Source organism: Pogona vitticeps, chromosome 2 (assembly GCF_051106095.1).
Source record: "Pogona vitticeps strain Pit_001003342236 chromosome 2, PviZW2.1, whole genome shotgun sequence".
Taxonomy (NCBI): domain Eukaryota; kingdom Metazoa; phylum Chordata; class Lepidosauria; order Squamata; family Agamidae; genus Pogona; species Pogona vitticeps.
Window position 1 is genome coordinate 106086584 of NC_135784.1, and position 18842 is coordinate 106105425.

Here is an 18842-nt window from a genome sequence, read left to right on the forward strand (position 1 = left end):
AGACATAAAGAGCAGAAGAATGCAGAGATGGGAGCTTGTTCTTTCTGCATAAATACATTCTGCATAAATATATCATGCATTTAGAAATCCAGTGCAATTATAATTTAACTTATATTTAGAATGTACCGTGTTTCCCTGAAAATAAGACAGGGTCTTATACTAAGTTTTGCTCAAAAAATGCATTAGGGCTTATTTTTTAGGGGATATTTTATTTTTTTTCATGTACAACAATCTACGTTTATTCAAACACAGTCATGTCATCTTCTTCTGGTTGCTTCACAATGGTGGAGGGTGGGTTTTCACTTAACCGTGGCTTATTTTCAGGTTAGGTCTTATTTTCGGTGAAACAGAGTATATATGTCCCCTTTATATTATGAAAGTGTCATGAGTTGCAACCATATCACAAAATGACCCACTTGCTATTTTTCTGGCTTCTTTGTCCTACAGTTCCGTTGTGTGTGTGGTTCTCTTTTTCTATGCCTGCCCTACCTTTTGGGATTTTCTACAAGGTGGATTTGATTTAGAGTTGATTTTTAAAAAATCATGATTTAAATCAATTTGATTTTTTAAAAAACATTTTTATCCACCCCTATGTGTCTGTCTGGCCTATAATTTCATTTTGTTGGTCTGCCATTGAAACAGCTGCTTTCAGTTTGAGAAGATATGGAACGACAGTTTCTGGTCTCAGTCCATTTTTCAATATGTTCCAGCATTCAATTTGCAGAAGCTAGTTGTTAAGGTGTAGGGAAACCATTCTCCAGTCTTTCCCTCCAACTACAGTCATTTGAGATATTTTTCTCTTGCTGAAATATATTGCTGCAGATTATTGGTGAGATCAAAGGGAATCGTCTGTCTTACCATTGACCCCAGTGAGTCAGAGACTTTGCATTAAATTAAAATCATGCACCATGAGAGCCATCTCCAGGCACAATAAATAACACTGTTATCAGTTCTTGGGCCTGACTACTTAAGAGAGAACATTTTTGAATGCATTCTCCTTTATAGCTGTGACATCAATTTTCAATACACAAGCAGATTTCCTTTCATCAAAGCACTGATCTCTTGTTCTGTTATTAAATTGCTAAATATTTTTGCAAAAAATTCATATTTTCATTTTAAACTTAATCAGAATCCTGGGTTTCTTTCTTGGTGTAATAAATAGAATAGCATGGCTCGAAATACAGTATTATTTATTTATTTCCCACCTTTCTCTTTAGAAAGGACCCAAGGCAGCTTACATTGTTAAAAGACAATATTTAAAAGCTAAAAACAGCATGTTTACAAGTATTAAAAAGAACCAACAAATACTACTCTAAAAATAGTAAACAAAATCAGCACCAAAACCAGATTCAAACTAAAAGACACACCACTCCCTTTAAAAAACTCTCCCAGACAAGCCAGTTACTAAGGAAGAGTTTACCTGAAGAGAAAGGTCTTTGCCTGCTTGCGGAAAGACAGCAAAGATGGGGCCAGCCCGGCCTCCTGTGGGAGGTTGTTCTAGCGTCTTGTGTGCATCCACATCCTGTGCCCCCACCAAATGCACCTGTGAAGGTGGTAGGACTGAAAGAAAGGCCATCCCTGATGATCTTAACACCCGAACAGGAGCGTAAAGGGAGACACCGCCCTTGAGATGTCTTGGACCTAAGCAGTTTAGAGCTTTATAGATTAAAACCAGCACTTTGAATTGTCCCCGGAACCAGATAGCACAGTGGCCAGATCAAATGATGGCTGCTGTGAATGAGTCACAGTACTTAGGCATTTGGGTTTTGAATACAGATGTCATAGATTTTGCTGCCTTGCATATTATAGTGTGGTTGACAACACTGTTTGGAATGTTTATGTGTGTATGTTTATTATATAATGCACTGAGGATAGTTGTGTATCTAATGAAGTTTTTTTTTTACACAGGCTTTCATGCTACAGTAAACCTGTTCCTAAGACTTGTTGTCATTGAATCTAATAAACATAATTACTTCTCTGAAATTGATTAGCCATGTTCTGACAATGACTATCACCACATATAGTTCTTATGTGGAGTGTTTCCTCTTCTAGTGCACCTTTGTCTTTTTTTAATGTTATCTAACTGAATCCCTATAAATAATTATGGCTTGAACTTGAAAAGGAAGAACACATGTAGAAGAACGCATGGTAAAGGGGGAGAAGGCATAATTATTTTGAAATTAATATGAGAAATTCTCTAATTTAAATTGGAAGGTGCAAAAATGAAAACACAACCCAGAATATAGGCGCAGTCCAAATGCACAACATTAATGAAACAGAATAAGGATATCTGATCTTCCCTAAATGCTTACATGGTCAGTTTATTGATCACCTCAGTTTTCAGTCTCTACAGCACAGTGGGATAGCTTGTGGTCCTGGATGATTTGTTGAGAAATCCATACAGCAGACATCATGGTTCGTGGTACCTTTCCGCAGTGCTGAGTTCAGCTAAATGGTTGAAATGGGATTTCGCTCAAAGGGAAATTGACCTTTTCTAGCCTCCTCAATATCATCTGTTTTCACTTCACTGCAGTGTTGCTAAGAACCACAAACAGAACTTGATGACTGTTGCAAACCTGGGAGTTGTTTTTGGACCAACGCTAATGCGACCTCAAGAAGAAACCGTTGCAGCGATAATGGACATCAAATTCCAAAACATTGTGGTTGAGATCTTAATAGAAAACCATGAAAAGGTAACTTCATTGAGTTTGCACATATTCTAATTTTTAAGGAAACTTGATGAAAGCTTTCTAATTCACTGAATATATTTCATAGCTATCCTTTCCCACAGAATTGTAAGAAAAGAAAATAACTTTATTCTTAATAGCTCCATCTTTCTAAGCATATGTATTTGTTCACACCACCATCCAGGATTGCTGTTGTTGATTTCTGGGGGTGGTGGAATACTAGTTGAGATGTAATAATGACCTGAGTTCAATTTTAATTTCCAACAAGGACTTCGAATTTAGATAAAATTTGATTCACTGTTCAACTGTTGACCTGATAAGTCTATTTTATTTATCCTGTCCCCTTTCTTTGAAAAGATACCCTTCTTTGTATAGGACTGTCCTGCTCACTTTAGGGGAAAGGCAATACCCTTTGTGACAGCAGCAGCCATTATAGTCATCCACACTCCTAACTCAGTTGAAGTTTGCAGACCTCCAAACAGTGTACGCAGATAGGTGGGAACAGAGTTCCAAAATGTAGGAGTGATTTGATATACAGTAACGGCTGCTGATGTCACGTCATTATTTTGCTTCAGACGAGGAGGAAACAGGCCTATTTCTTATGAGCATGTGTACATTATGTGTCAATACACACAGGATTGTCCCGGTTTTTGACTTTTTATCTGATACCATTCACCCTGGCATAATACAGCGTTCCCACAGTTTTCATGGAACAACTCCTTTGTTTTTAATCTCTCGGTGCAGTATCCATTCTCATCCATTCATGAAAAGTCTGTCTGTTTTATCAGTAATTGCTGTTTTGTCTTAACTGTCAGAATCCATGAGAAGAAGCCACAAAAAGAATCAATGAAAAAAATTGGGAAGTTGCTTTTTAAAAATTCTGAACGGTTTCTTCTTTCAATTTGTAAAAGAAAATATTGGCTAAAGGACGGAGTCTGTTAGTCAGGTGTAAGACAAAGCAGAAAGGGGGGCATTTTTTAACAATGAACATAACAGATATTCCAGTGGCATCTTCCCTGACTTGTTTCTGTAGTCGCTTTATATTTACATTTCAATAATTGAATGTCAGTTCATGTGCTGCATCTGTAAGTCACCCCTTGCAGCTTTCTGCTATTCATTCTCCTCCATGGAAAAATCATTCTAGTGTTCTCTCTAAAACGTAACTATTTGCAACTGATCATTGAAACTGTCTTTTAAAGCACTGATTTTTTAAAAGCATGACATACAGAAGAGGCACTTAGAGAGGGAAATATAGAGCACTGATTCTGCTAGTTGCTGACATACTTAACTACTGTGGGTTGGTATCTTCATTGCATTCGAAGATGAAAGAGGGAAAACGGTGAAGCTGGTGAGATCTTACTTTGCAAGAGCTACCTAATGCACCTGCTCCTGTTTTGTATCAACTTAATTTGTTCTGATATATTAATAATCAACCTTCTCAAGCTGGTGAGGAGGAACTAGAATTCCAGATTATATTTTAAAGTGGCTTTCCAAAGCGTGGGTTGCTTTTGTTCTCAAAATACAGAGCTTGTTCCCTGTAGAGTACAGTTGGTTGATAAAAGATAGTTTAAAAAAATCATTGTATCTGCCAGTTTGGGGGAATTCTCAGGAATGGGCTTAAATGCTGTGGAAAAGGTGCAGAAATCAGTTCATATCAGAATCTAACCTTGCTTCACGGATGTGCTAAGTAAAAAAGTGAGGATTAACTGAAAGTGCTTACTCTGCCCTGCTGGGGGTGGAAACAGTGCTTCTTTTCTCCAGATGAGGAGGCTAAATTCTGAAGTGGAAGGCTATGACACCTCCTTACAGCTCCCTTCTACAGACACTTCCATTCCCTGAAGTTGTCCCATTAACCCCTTCCTTATAATCTGTTCTGAATTATGGGCAGGTTCCCTGCTAGAGGGAGAAATCAAAACATACACATTTGTTCTCGGAGGGAGTTTGATTTGATTACTTCTTTCTTTGATTTTCTGTCTGTGAACAAGATTAAAAACTGTAAGGCATTAAAACAACAACCCATCGGTGTAAAAACAAACCATTTAAGATTGTAGTAGATAAAGCTGGATCGAAAACAGTAGAGTGAAAAGGGAGGCACAGCAAATAGTAAAAACTCAAGGTTGAAAGCTTTGCTGAAAACAAAAGTTTTAGGTAAATACCTACAGTAAACACTAAAAGCAAAGGAAGGGGGGGCGGGATGGAGCTCTAAGAGGCAGAAATTCCATTGTCTCAGTGGTGCTGCTGAAAGTTTTTCAGGTAGGTACCAGGGACGTGGTGGCACTGTGGGCTAAACCGCAGAAGCCTGTGCTGCAGGGTCAGAAGACCAAGCAGTCATAAGATCGAATCCACGCGACGGAGTGAGCATCCGTCACTTGTCCCAGCTCCTGCCAACCTAGCGGTTCGAAAGCATGCAAATGTGAGTAGATTAATAGGGACCACCTTGGTGGGAAGGTAACAGCGTTCCGTGTCTAAGTCGCACTGGCCACGTGACCACGGAAGATTGTCTTCGGACAAAACGCTGGCTCTATGGCTTAGAAACGGGGATGAGCACTGCCCCCTAGAGTCGAACACGACTGGACAAAAATTGTCAAGGGGAACCTTTACCTTTATCTTACCAGGGTTAGTCACAAAGCAAAGTGACAGTGGACATATTAAGATGCTGCTTGATCAGAGAGAGAAAAATAGTGGCTGCATCCAGAGCCAACAATGGACAGAATTGTTGCCACATAATTCTGATTTTGTCCCCATCCTCCTTCCAAACTAAAGTAACAAGGTTAAAGCATTGGATCACAGTTCTTACCCAGCACTGTTGCTGAAAACCCTGAAAAGGGAAGATGCATCATTGAGAAGACACGGCATCTGAGAACCCCTCTCCAAATTTCAGCCCATGGAATTACTTCTGAGCAAAATCTAGTTACTGTAACTTTAATTCCCTCACACATACCTTTGTTCATTTTGTCCAGATAGTGAATGTATTTTCCAGTGGAGATTGCAGCAGGATAACAGCTCTGCCTTGCTCCAACAAGCAGGAGGAGATTGTTCTGAAGCATTTCCTTGATAAGACTGATCTTCCCTTCATTCTGATCTATCAGAGGCATGCAACGGCAATCTTAACACTGGACCATCAAGTCCAATCACAGAGACCAGTGGGGAGCTCCCCCTCGTATGCCTCTGGCCAAGCATAACGAACAAGGGGGACCGTGGCAACATGGATGGGGGGAAATGCAGAAATATGGTGGCATGGCTGTTGAAAAAAGCAATGGACAGGGATCTCTCTTAGTGGACAACTTGTCTGTTGCTGTTTAAGAAGCAGAAAGGTTAAGGTATTTTGTTTAGCAAGTGGTCTACAACTGAGAACACTCCAGGTGTTTGGCTGTGGGTTTTCTCTCCGTGGTTGGCTTTCCAGCGGGAGCCTCCTGCCACCAGGTTGTCATCAATGAAATATCAGCACCTTTCCTTTGTTTTATGTGCTCTAGAACAGTGGTTCTTAACCTTGGGTTACTCAGGTGTTTTTGAACTGCAACTCCCAGAAACCCCAGCCAGCACAGCTGCTGGTGAAGGCTTCTGGGAGTTGCAGTCCAAAAACACCTGAGTAACCAAAGGTTAAGAACCACTGCTCTAGAATTTCCTTGCTGGAATGTGTAAATCGTATCGTTAAGGCATATTTTAGTCAGCTAAATGTTCATTTTTCTATTAATCCTGCCCTAATACCTCAGTCTCTCTGGATCTAATAAAGCTACAGAAATGGATTCTGAAATGCAGTCTGGGTGTATTTGTTCCAGTAGCTTTTCAGCTCATACGCACCAGACTGCTCCAGGGCATGCTATTTAGTTTAAGATGCAAGGAATTAAGAGCTGGTTGGAAGCCCAGAGCCAGGATCACATGACAGCAATGAGCACAAATATTTAGCATCGGTGTTCCTTCCCTTTCTTTGGCAGACAGATGGCAGTAATTTATGGAGTCTTGATATGGGTTGGAGTGCTGGTAACTAGAGCAAGTAGATAAGAGCTTTATTTATTTATTCATCTGTGTATTGCACATCAAGAAGTCCTCTTAGTGGTTTGTAAAGATCAGCGCTGGATTTCCAGCAATGTGCTGTTACTGTAACTTTGGTTAAATTGCAGGCTCTGATTTAAGCTTTTAGATAATAACCCTGATGCCTCTGCAAGTTTAATAGAGAAGATGTGTGGTTTAGAATAGCATCAGTCCAATGAGGTCATTGATTAACCTGCCAAATCCCCTTCAATACATTTCTGCCAAATCAATGCATGCCCTCTGTCTGAACTTACGCATATGCATTTAAAATCAGTGTGCAGTATTTGAATCTTGCTGTTGATGTCAGCAAAGAAATTGCAGCTTACAGTTTCCTGGAATGACTGGTTGGGTTACAACCTGATGTAGATTGCCAAGATTCCTAGTATGCAGGCCATTAAATTGTCCCTATCATCAAAATCATTAAATAATTTCTGACCAGTTTAACAACATTCTTACACTCACAGGAATGTATCATTCATGATGTAAAACAATGATTGCACCTAGAAGTACTGGAGGAATTTTTGAATATAACACTTTTTAGACTAATTTTATTGCCTCTGTTGACGGTTGCTATTCTGTAGTAAACTTTTTTTACTGGCATTACATCTATAATTGCTGCAATCTTGTGTTATCAGGTTTTGAAGGAAGTACATACTTCAGCATTCCTGACTCTCTGCAATTTGTTCTCTATCTCTCTTTCTTTTTTAAATAGATATTTAACACAATTCCAGATACACTGCAATCAAACTCTCAGCTGCTTTTGTCTCGAAAGAGGAGTACAGATTCAAAGCCACCATCATGCAGTGAGAGACCTTTAACACTTTTCCATACTGTGCAGTCCAGTGAAAAGCGTAGGTATCTTAAACTTCTGTTTGATAGATCACTTTGTAAAATAGCATTGTGCCTTTTCATACTGTCCAGTGAACATAATCAATAGTAATGAGAGGGAAGTGCTGTTGCAAGCATAGAACATCAATCTAATATCTTACTGTGGACTAGACGCAGTGATCCCCAACCTTTTTAGCCCCACGGACCAGCTGGGGAAGATGGGGCACCCCCCCTGTGCGCATGCATAAAGGGTGGTGCAGCACTCAGGGTGCACTTGTGTGCGTGCACGAAGGGGTGGGGAGTGCTCATGTGGGTGCAGGCACGCACAGTCACAAATGGGCTGTGGGGGGGAGTGCATGCGGGGGTGGGGGGGAGGTCTGTTTCCGTGGCCCGGTCCGGCTCAGGCCACGGACTGGGGGTTCGGGACCTCTGGACTAGAGTATACATTGTCATAAACGCAGAAATGTATTAGGCAAATTGATGAGGTGCCTCCAGTAGGCACCTCAGCAATTAGCTGGATCTACTTTCATAATTGCTGTTGCTGGATATTTAGTAATTTGAAGAGCAAACCAGTTCTGCAGTTCTGTTATTATTGTTATATATGTATTGGAGCCCTGCGGCACAGTGGTTGAACTGGAGTACTGTAGCCTAAGCTGCTCACTAATCAGGTTCAATCTCAGGTAGTCAATTCAGCCTTCTATCCTTCCAAGGTCAGAAATTTGAGTACTCAGCTGGCTGGTGTGTGGGAGTATTGTGTAGCCTGCATATTAAATTTTAAACTCTGCCCAGAGAGTGCTTTAAGTGCTATGGGGCGCTGTATAAGCAGAACAATTTGTTTGCTATATTGAAGCACAAATCCCATCACATTCATTTACCAGTAAGCTAGTGGACATCATGAGAGTTCTAGTCCAATGCATCTGAGGGTCCCAAGCTGGAGATGGCAGTTCTAAAATGCTTCTAAAGAGCAAGGGCTGCCAGAATAAGATTATACAGGTGACAAGATGAGGACCATCCAGAACTTGGAAAAATTATTTGACTGCAGTTTCTAGAAACCAATAGGCTGCATGAAGAGATATATCAATATAAAAAATTTGAATTGTCATTAGTTGGAAGAAGAGTATTAAGTAAAATGAAGATTATTCCTAAACTTAATTTTGTATTTTGGATGCTCCCAATAAACACTGAAGAAATATATCTGAAAGATTGGCAGAAGTTGATAAATTGCTATTGTGCTAGAAATAAAAGAATAAGGATAAATAAGAAACTATGGTATATTCCACAAAATGGAGGAGGACTTCGATTACCAAATGCTAAAGCATATTATATTGCAGACCCATTTAGACATATTCCAGATATATTGCACATAATAGAAATTTAATATGGCGGAAACTGGAATTGTCAGAACATTTTAATAGAATATCATCTTTAAAGAAAAAATGCAGAAGAAGTAAACAGAATAATTAATCCCTTTTTGAAGACTATGTTAGAATGTTGGAAAGAATTCAGATATATGTTGAGTACACATATCTCACCATTACAAGAAGTAGTGGAGGCTCAGAGCTTCCCCCAAATCCTTAAACTTAAAGAAGTATTAGTAGAGAAAGAATTAAATACAATAAGGGCTTGGATGAAAAAGATGAAAGATAAAAATACTATAAAGGAAATCTTGGGAGAGGAAGAGGGGATATCTTGGTTAAATATGCTCCAAATGGAAAGTTGGACAAGGGAATGGACTAGAAAAGTAGGAGAAATTAGAAAGTTGACTCTATTTGAGGAGATTATAGAGGAGAGAGGAAGGAAATTTTAAAAAGGGCACAATACATGTAAGATTTTAATAAATGTTTGATATGAAAAAGCTACGATGAAAAATCAGTGGCAAGAGGACTTAGGAGGTTAAAAGTGAGGATTGGAAGAAAATATGGTCACAAAGAATAATGAAGAATATGTATATAAGTGTAAAAGAAAATTGTTATAAAGTTGCTTTGAGATGGTACCTTACCCCAGTAAAATTGAATATTATAAATAAAATATACCATCTCAATGCTGGAGATGTAAAAAGGGAAAAGGAAGTTATTTACATATGTGGCGGACTTGTGAAATAAGAAAGAAAGAATGGGTATTGGTTTTCAAAGATATCAGAGAAATTATGGAATATAATATTCAAATATCACGAACTATTGCCCTTTTAAATATAATCAAGGATGACCATCTTTAAAAAGAACAGAAAGAACTAATAGTTATAATGGTCACAGTAGCAAGACTAATATTTGCAAAAAAAAACTTGGAAAATGACAAACAAAGTAATCTTGAAGATTGGTATAAAGGTGGAGTTTAGCAGTAAATGATAAGCTAACATATGAAATAAAAGGAAGAAGGAGAGTGACAAAATACAGTGATTTTAAAGAGGAATCAAATCTGTATTTGAATTATGTTTTTGTAAAAGGGAAAGGTCATAAGCCAGCAGAAGAATCAATGTATTTTTGGAGTGGAATGGGGTGAAAAGAGATTAAGAATATATTTGGTCATCTGGTCCCAAGAGCAATGGTGGCACAGGGGAGAAATTTTTGTACGGTATATGTGTACACACTTTTTATGTTAGTATTGTCATTATTGTTTTTCCTTAATAAAAAAAGGATAAGAATAAAAAGTACAGTGGTGCCTCGCTAGACGATTGCCTCATGGGATGAAAACCCACAAGACGATTGGTTTTTGCAATCACTATGGTGCCTTGCAAGACGTTTTTTCTGTGACCATGCTTTGCAAGACTCTTTTTTTTTTTTGAGACCAATGCTTCACAATACTTTTTTTTTTTAGACCAATGCATAGGGAACCTCGCAAGACGATTTTTTCACAAGATGACGATTTTCGCGGAACAAATTAAAATCGTCTTGCGAAGCACCACTGTATTTTTTACAGACCACATGATGCAAAGGCTGAATTGAATCCCTCCAGTCCTTTTTTGCTCCCAAAGCAAAACTGACTCACAACAGCAGACCGCAAAGCAAAACTGTTTCTCTTTGCCATTGTGGGGCTCCCACTTTTTCAAGCCAGAAAGATTTGAACAGGCTTTCCCCCATGTGGTTAGCTGTTATACATTCTTGTGAAGTGGGGGGCATGTCTGCAGGTAGTGTTTCTATGATATAGGGCAGTCGGGGGTGATGTTTAGGACTGGGGAAAGACACCCCTGGATTCTTTCCTCTCCTGCAACTACCCTCCAAATTGTTATTATTATTTCACATATCAGTTCCCCATCAGATCAGCAGAGATGCAACCGGAGGAAGGAAAGAAAAAAGTAGGGCTGTGGGCTAGAATGTAAAGTACACTACAACCATTATGAATGATGAACCTCTAAATAAACCCACAGCCAATGCTGCTCTACCACCACCACCGCAGCAAAGCTGAATCTCTTCAATTTGGTTTCCCATGGTAGCTACACTCTTAGTTCTCATCACGGCTGTACAAACATAATGCCAAATTAATTTCCATTCTCTGCATGACAACTTTTTTGATTTAAAAATGGCAAACAAGCAGAGAGGCAGGCAAAGAAGAGATGTCAACCTTAATCACCATAAGAAGGTTTCGCCATGGGAGACTCCCTCTGGCTTCTTTGTGTTTAGAAGCATTTTCCCTATATTCTTTGCTTTAAAGAACTAAACTTTTCTGTTTTCTGTTACTACATTGTTTTCTTTCTTTTTATAAAAGCAATTTCAGTTCAATTCATCCGAGTTCCATGTGCAACTCATTCATTACTAATTTACAGACATTAATTGTAATCCTTCAAAACTATCCTGCATGGAATGGACATTGGTGCAGTGATGTCCTTTTCCCTCATATGCTTTCCACTAGCGGAGTGTAACAAGCTAGGATTTAACCAAGGAAAGATCTGTTTTTTGTGGTGCCTAACCTTACATTAAGCTTGTCCTTGAGTGACAATAAATTTAATTAATATCTTTGCTTTAAGTATATGTCAAAACAGGGGAAAGTTGCTCTTGTGGACTATATCTCCCCGAATCCCCTAAGGGAAATTTTGGGAGCTGTAGTCCAACAAAGGAACTTCTCCAAGATCTTAGGGACAGAAAAAGAGATAATAATAAGTACTGCTACTGCTATTAGGCATCAAATCAGTTCAGCAACTATGGCTTTCTAAGGAGAGAATATGCAGAGCCGGTTTACCATTTCCCTTCTTCTGGGAGGGGTGCTTTGGGACTATGCAGCTTGCCCAAGGCAGTACAGGCTGGACCTTTCCTTGGGAGGCACAGTGGGCAAACTTCCAACCTGTGGCTCCATAGTCAGATATCTAACTCACTGAGCTGTTCAGCAAATATATGTATAGACACAGATAGAAATATATATATATACACACACACACACACACACACACACACACACACACACACACACACACACACACACACACACACACACACACACACACACACACACACACACACACACACACACCAGGTGTAGGAGGAACTATCACTGCTTTGTCATGGTAGATTATAAAAAATCATAAAATAGATTAGAGAATATGGTTTTGAGTCAGTTTTCACCTTTGTCTTATTTTCTTCCTGCTGTGACTCCAGTTGGGATTAGTGCCTTCTGTTCTTTGGCTTGTCATCATGTTTGGTTACTTTCTCTAAGTAAGATGGATGGACTAGTAACCAGTGGAAGCCATTTCACTTTCTGTATTTTAACACACACATGCATACAAGAAAGAGTTCTACTTGTCTGATGTTTGTCAAATAGTGTACTGTAGAGGAGACTCTCTTAGAAAATAGAAATAGAATGACTTGGATGAGGGAGTGCAGGGAATACTTGTCAGATTTGCAGATGACACAGAATTGGGTGGAATAGCTAATACTCTGGAAGACAGAAACAAAATTCAAAATGATCTTGATAAGTTGGAGCACTAGGCTTAAAACAACAGAATGGAATTCAGCAGGGATAACTGCAAAGTACTACACCTCAGAGAAAGAAAACAAATGCACAGTTGCAAGATGGGGGATGCCTGGCTCAGCAAAACAACGAGTGAGAAGGATCTTGGAATTGTTGTAGATCACAAGCTGAATATGAGCCAACAGTGTGATGTAGCTACGAAAAGGCTGCATTAACAGAAGTATAGTTTCTAAATCATGCAAGATGCTAATTCCGCTATATTCAGCATTGGTTAGGCCTCACCTTGAGTATTGTGCTCAGTTCTGACACCACACTTCAAGAAGAATGATAACAAATGGGAACAAGTTCAGAGGAGGGTATCAAGGATGATCATGGGCATGGAAACCAAGCTTTATGAGGAAAGGCTGAAAGAATTGGGCATGTTTAACCCTAACCCTTGACAAAAGAAGACTGAGGGGTGATATGATAGCACTTTTCAAATATTTGAAAGGCTGTCATACAGAGAAGGGGCAGGATCTATTTGCGATCATCCCAGAGTGCAGGACACGCAACAATGGGCTCAAGTTCCAGGAAGCCAGATTTCGATTGAGTATCAGGGAAAAGTTCCTGTTCGAGCAGTAAGACAGTGGAACCAATTACCTCGAAAGGGGGTGAGTGCTCCAACACTGGAGACATTCAAGAGAAACTTAGACAACCACTTGGCAGATATCCTTTGATTTGTATTCCTGTATCGAGCAAGGGGGTGGACTCAATGGCCTTATAGGCCCCTTCCAACTGCACGATTATATGATTCTATGAAAATGCAGACTTTTCATCTTTGGGAATGCTTTGTTGTTGTTCTTGTCATTAGTTTGTTAGTTAGCTATTATTTATTAATTACTTCTATATTTCACATTTCCTCCTGTCAGCTCAAGGTGATATACATGTCTTTTCTCCTCCTTCCCAATGTTAGCTTCCCAACAGGCCTGTAAAGTATATCAGCTGAGAGACAAACTTACCCAAGGCAGGTAGCACACCCCTCCTCCAGGGCTGTAATGTAGCTGCCCATAATCTCTGCCAACCACACCCTCCTAACTACTCCCAAAGCTTTGAAAACACCCCTTGGATCTTTGGGGGAGTGTGTGTGGCTATTTGTCCTTGTTTTGATAGAGGCAACACTTCTGGGATGTGTGCGTGTGCACACACACAGAGAGACACACACGACCAGGGGTCCCCAACCTTTTTTGAGTCCCAATCCCCTTTTATAATACCCAAGCAAACTGACACCACCATTCTGCCTTCCTTGCATAAAAAGACATTTTAATGGGGTAAAGTCATCACTTCTCTGAAAGTAGAGGTTTCTTTCTCCTCCAAAGTGCCTGTTTCTGGTACATACACATACACACGAATTTTAATATCCCACTCCTAAAGGTCAAGAAAGAAATTATTTTACAGGGGCTACAACACATAAAATGACCTGCAACTCCCTGGAAAACACTTTTGTGACCTCCAGGTTGGGAAACACTGCACTAGAAGGTCCAAGGCAGCTCAATTTTTGTAAATACTGCTCTTGATCTTAGCCAAAAGCCCAATAAGCAATCTGTTGGTGGAATTTGCAGTGTTTTAAGTCAGTCCAGGCGGTCCAGTACAATAACACACACAGAGGCAGCTTCTTCCCAACACTTCATGTTCTAACATACACCTTGCATGAATCAGCACTTTGCCCACCTGTTCAGCATGGCTGCTGATTACCATAGGTCTGGCCCTGTCGCAGTATGGAAATTATCTTTGACACAATGGAAATGGAAATGTGGGAAAGAGATTGGTGAAGTTGGCACCTATGCAGGGTCCAGTGAAAAGCATATCTGGCCTGTAGACCTATTGAGATCACCAACCCCTACTCTATTGCTTGCTAACATGAAACAAAGAAAGGTCTTTTTGTGCAGTGGCTCTTACACCAGGTAGCAAGATATGGAAGAAGAAATACTGAGAAATCCTGACAAATGCATGCATTGTATATAGTATGCAATTATTACCTCAAAATGACAGTGAGCTTGAGAAAATGGTTGCTTTGGATCTGATACTGTCATTAGTTAGAAGCGGTTTTTCGAACTCAAGCAAATAATTGTTATAGAAGGAGAATGACATGTGAATGAACTTTAAAAAAGACATAACATGGTAGCTGAGATCTAGTCATTAGTAGCGACTAAAATAACCCACTTAGGAAATAGTTGATTCCCCAAACCTCCACTGAGTTAATGGGTCTACTGTAGTTGCAACTTACTACTGGATTTCAGCCAACGTCTGTATGATCTCAAATTCTGATTGTGATTACTCAGCTACAGATTCTTTATGGTTGGGACATGAAAGTTGGAGCTCAGAGTCTTTGAATAATTTACTAGAGACTAGATTCATTAATTATGATGAGATTCAATGAGCTGAACAGAACTAATGGAAATTAAAAAGGGTAAGAGAGTTAATGTTTCTGCTTGATTTCTGTTACTGTTGCAAGACAAAAACAGTACCTATTCACTGTTTCACAATGTATTGGACTTGGAAAATGTAACTGGAATCCCATGGAATTATTTTAAACTTTCTAAAACTGTCAGTTCTGTACTGTAAAATTTAACAGGCAGCAGCAGTATTTCTTGAAGAAAAGATAGGAGTGTCATGTTGTAAAAGAATGTCTAGAAATAAACCCCTTCTTAACTGACAAGTTATAGAGGAAGGAGCCTAAAATGAGCAGACATGGGACAGAATTCAGATCTTTGGACACATGGGGCAAAATCCCGTTGGTGTTTGTGTGAGGTTTGTGTAACTTACTTTCGCTAATTACAGCTCATTGCTGAAGTGGCAGGGCATATCTTGGTTGTACAATCATGCAACAAGACTGTGCATATAATTCAGATGTGCCCCAGCACCTCATCAGTTAGCTACTATTAGCCACAGCAAGTTACTGAAACCTTATGTGAACAGCGGTAGGATTCTTGACAGAATGTGAATAATTTCTTTCCATGAATCAGTGCTGAAATTCTGACTACATGTGATGGATCAAATGCTCCCTGTCTCATTCGATAGCTTAATCAGTATCCTTATAGAAGTTCATATGGGTGATTTTTTTTTCCTAGAGGAGAACAGGAACAGTATCATCAACTCCAGCCTGGAATCAGTCATATCGTCGTCGAATATCAATAGCTTTGTGCACTCCAACAGCACTCCTCAATCCAACATGAATTCAAGTGACCCTGATTTAGAGGTTGTTAAACCCAGCAGGCCAAACTCACTGTAAGTATCGTCCTGATTAATACCTCAGTTATTCTCCTCAGCTTATCCACAGATCTATTTGTCAGGAACTAGGTGGCACTTTTTACAGGACTGCCACTTGAATAGTATTGTTTTAAGTTAACCACCAGCTGCCTGCTTTTGGTTTTCTCACTCTGAACTAGGGATATAAATGACTTCATTATTTTGGTGATTTCTTTTAAGCCTACTTTTGTTCTGGCTATGCAAGATGCTGTTTCAGCTCTACCTTTACATTCCTTCTTGCTAATTTGTGCTCATGTCCTGTGTTTCCTGTGTGCTATGCAGAGGTATTTTTCTGTTTCATTTGCTCCTGGAATTAGAGAAAGAACTGCTTATTTAGCTTAAACCAAATAGCACTTTTGGCACAGTTGGTCGCCAGCTAAAATGTATGCCAATCTGCTCTTTGTACACTGAGAATGTTCCAGTGGAATCGTTAATCCTAAATCTCAGGAGAGTGCTTCATTTTACTAGGAATAGTTGTTAATTTCTCACAGCAGTCTTTTGTTGTGGTGGAAGACTCCATCTTTGTTTCAGTTGTTTCTGACAGCAATATGTGACAGAACTCCCATCCCATGTGAGTTTCCTTTATAGATATATATATAAAATAAATAGGTAACTTGAGCCCTTTTCAGGAGTTTGTTAAGCATATGACTTTTGTTTAAGCAGAGAGCCTTCTCTGCCTGTTACTCTAATAGTACTATGTAGACTACTTCTGGAGTGAATTGCCATCCCAACCCTTGAATGCTGCTTGGATGCCATGCTGGAGTAGATGAGGGAAAACAGACTGAGCCTGTTTAGGTGTTGGAAATCCAGACAAAACAGAGGTCCTGTGGGTGGTTGGTCCTATTGTCTGTGGATTGGGGCCCTCCTTTTCTTTTGGGGGAGCTACTCAGCTAAGGATGAGTTTTGCAGTCTGTTCATACTTTTGGACCCAGTACTATCAAGGGTGTCCCACTTAGTGTCTGTGGTCCGTTCCACATTTTTCTACCTGTGGCTGTGTTCCTACCTTGACACTGGGTTCGTCCCCACCTTAGTCCATGCACTGGTAGTCTCAAGATTAGACTACTGTAATGTTCTTTATGTGGGGCTGCCCACGAGGTTGCTACGGAATCTCCAGCAGGTTCAAGATCTGGTGGCCAGATTAGTGAGTGGAGTGAAGAAATACCATCATATCTCCCCTATCCTGACTGCATTACACTAGTTACCTGTCCATTTATGTGCCAACTTCAAGGTGACGAGGCCCTAAATGGTTTGGGACCTTGAAATCTGGCTAAACACCTCCTTCCAGTGTCATATCAAATGGGGCAGAATAAGAAAATCACAATTCTGCTGGCACTGGACACCCAGTTAAACAATTTGATTTTAGTAACTACCAGAAAGCATTTATTTGTTATTATTTATTAAAATATTTTTAAACTTCTCTCATCTTATGATACCTGCAAGTAGAGGGGGCTCAAATTTCGGTTCGGAGGGTCATGCTGGTTTATACACACCACAGGTACCGCATATTCCCTTTTCCTGCCTCCCCAGCTGGATTTCCCACTCCCCAGCTGGCGCACATTCCTCTCCTCCTCCTTCTCTTTGGCTGTTTGACCTGTCTCTAGCAGGAGCATGGGCTTCCTTGTCCCACCTCCTTAGCTGATTGCCCACTCAGACAAGGAGGCAGGGCAGGCCATCCCATGTTCCTGCCGGGAACTGGTCGAACAGCCAAAGAGGGGGAGGAGGGAAGTGTGCTACGACTGGTGATTGGGTCATTGGCTGGGGAGGCAGGGGAAGGGAATGTGTGGCGCCAGATGTCCAAACAAAGGTTAGTGCCCTGAGAGGTTTAGAAACTGTAATAAAAAGCCTACTGTGATATGCAGTAGAAAAAAAACAGTGAAGCATCTACTACAGCAATAAAAAGCAGCAAATACATAAAAAAGACAGCTTACTTCAGTCAGCTTCATAAGTCACTTTAAAGTGCCTGGCAAAGGAAATAGATTCTGACCTGCATAAAACGGAACAGAGTGTTGGCATCAGTCGCACTGCCATGGGGCGGTAGAGGAACAATAATAGATTTGTTCTATAAGGATGACACCTTGATTGTGTTACTGATGATTGATTATTTATTTATTTATTGCCACGTTTATGTGGCGTTTCTTATAACAGTTTTCTCTGAGTGGCTTATAAAATCAGTAATGTACTAAAATGTAAAACATAAATCTGTTTTTTTAACAATTACTCTTTAGCCACTACTTGTCATCTTCAATGTGATCTCTCATTTATTATCTTCCCTTCTTCTGTTTTTTGTTGTTGAGCTCACCACTGAACCTGTGCTGAGTAGTCAATTCATATTTACACTTAGAATGAAAATTTATCCTTTACCAACTTCTGAACTCCAAAAGCAGAATTATAGGTACTACTTTTGGCAAGTTATTTTAAGACCAGTTTGGTTACATCTTTCCAGCTGCTTACCGTGGAGCTATTATGAGGAGGACATGGTGTCCATCAGAGCAGATTGTTTATTCCATGGAGAGATCATAAAAGATTATGTATTCTTCATATATATGTGGGTGATGTCTGTAAAATGGTGGACAGATTCTTCTAAGAATATTTATCTCTGCTGAGACTGGGAGGCAATGTTTTGCAGTGGCTCTGGTCCTTCTTCAAGGGGTAAATGTAGAAAATAGTAGGAGCAGATTTTTGCTGGATGTCTTGACCTCAGACCTGTGTGGGGTCAAAACATATGGGGTCCCTTAGAGTTGGGTCCTGTCTTCCATGGTGTGTGATCAATTGGGAGGGGTTGTGTGATGTTTTGAGATTTGCTGTCACTACTATGTGGATGGCCCAACTCTATTTTTCTTTTTTTCATTCAAGTCAAAGGAAGCTATTTTGATTCTAAACCTGTATCTGATGTCAATAGTGGAATGGATGTAGGTGAACAAACTAAAAGTTAATCCAGACAAAACAAAGGTACTCCTGATCAGTCAAAAGGCAGAGGAGGGCATATGGAATGAATTTGTGCTACATGGGGTTTTACTCTTGCTGAAAATTCAGATTTACAATTTGGGTGTGCTCCCAGATTAAGCCTTGAGCCAGGATGCCCAGGCTGAGCAATGGCATTAACTGTGCATC

At 39.9% G+C, this 18842-nt stretch overlaps 1 protein-coding gene across 3 annotated transcripts in view; it reads left to right on the forward strand.

The window, feature by feature from the left end:
* The window catches only part of ARHGAP26 (Rho GTPase activating protein 26), a 400569-nt gene that overhangs the window by 258143 nt on the left and 123584 nt on the right, over positions 1-18842 (forward strand). For all 3 annotated transcript variants that reach the window (XM_020806318.3, XM_020806326.3, XM_020806342.3), the window contains exons 18-20: positions 2534-2693; positions 7432-7570; positions 15554-15710. In XM_020806318.3, the coding sequence (XP_020661977.2) occupies positions 2534-2693; positions 7432-7570; positions 15554-15710 (456 nt within the window). The remainder of the gene's footprint in view (positions 1-2533; positions 2694-7431; positions 7571-15553; positions 15711-18842) is intronic.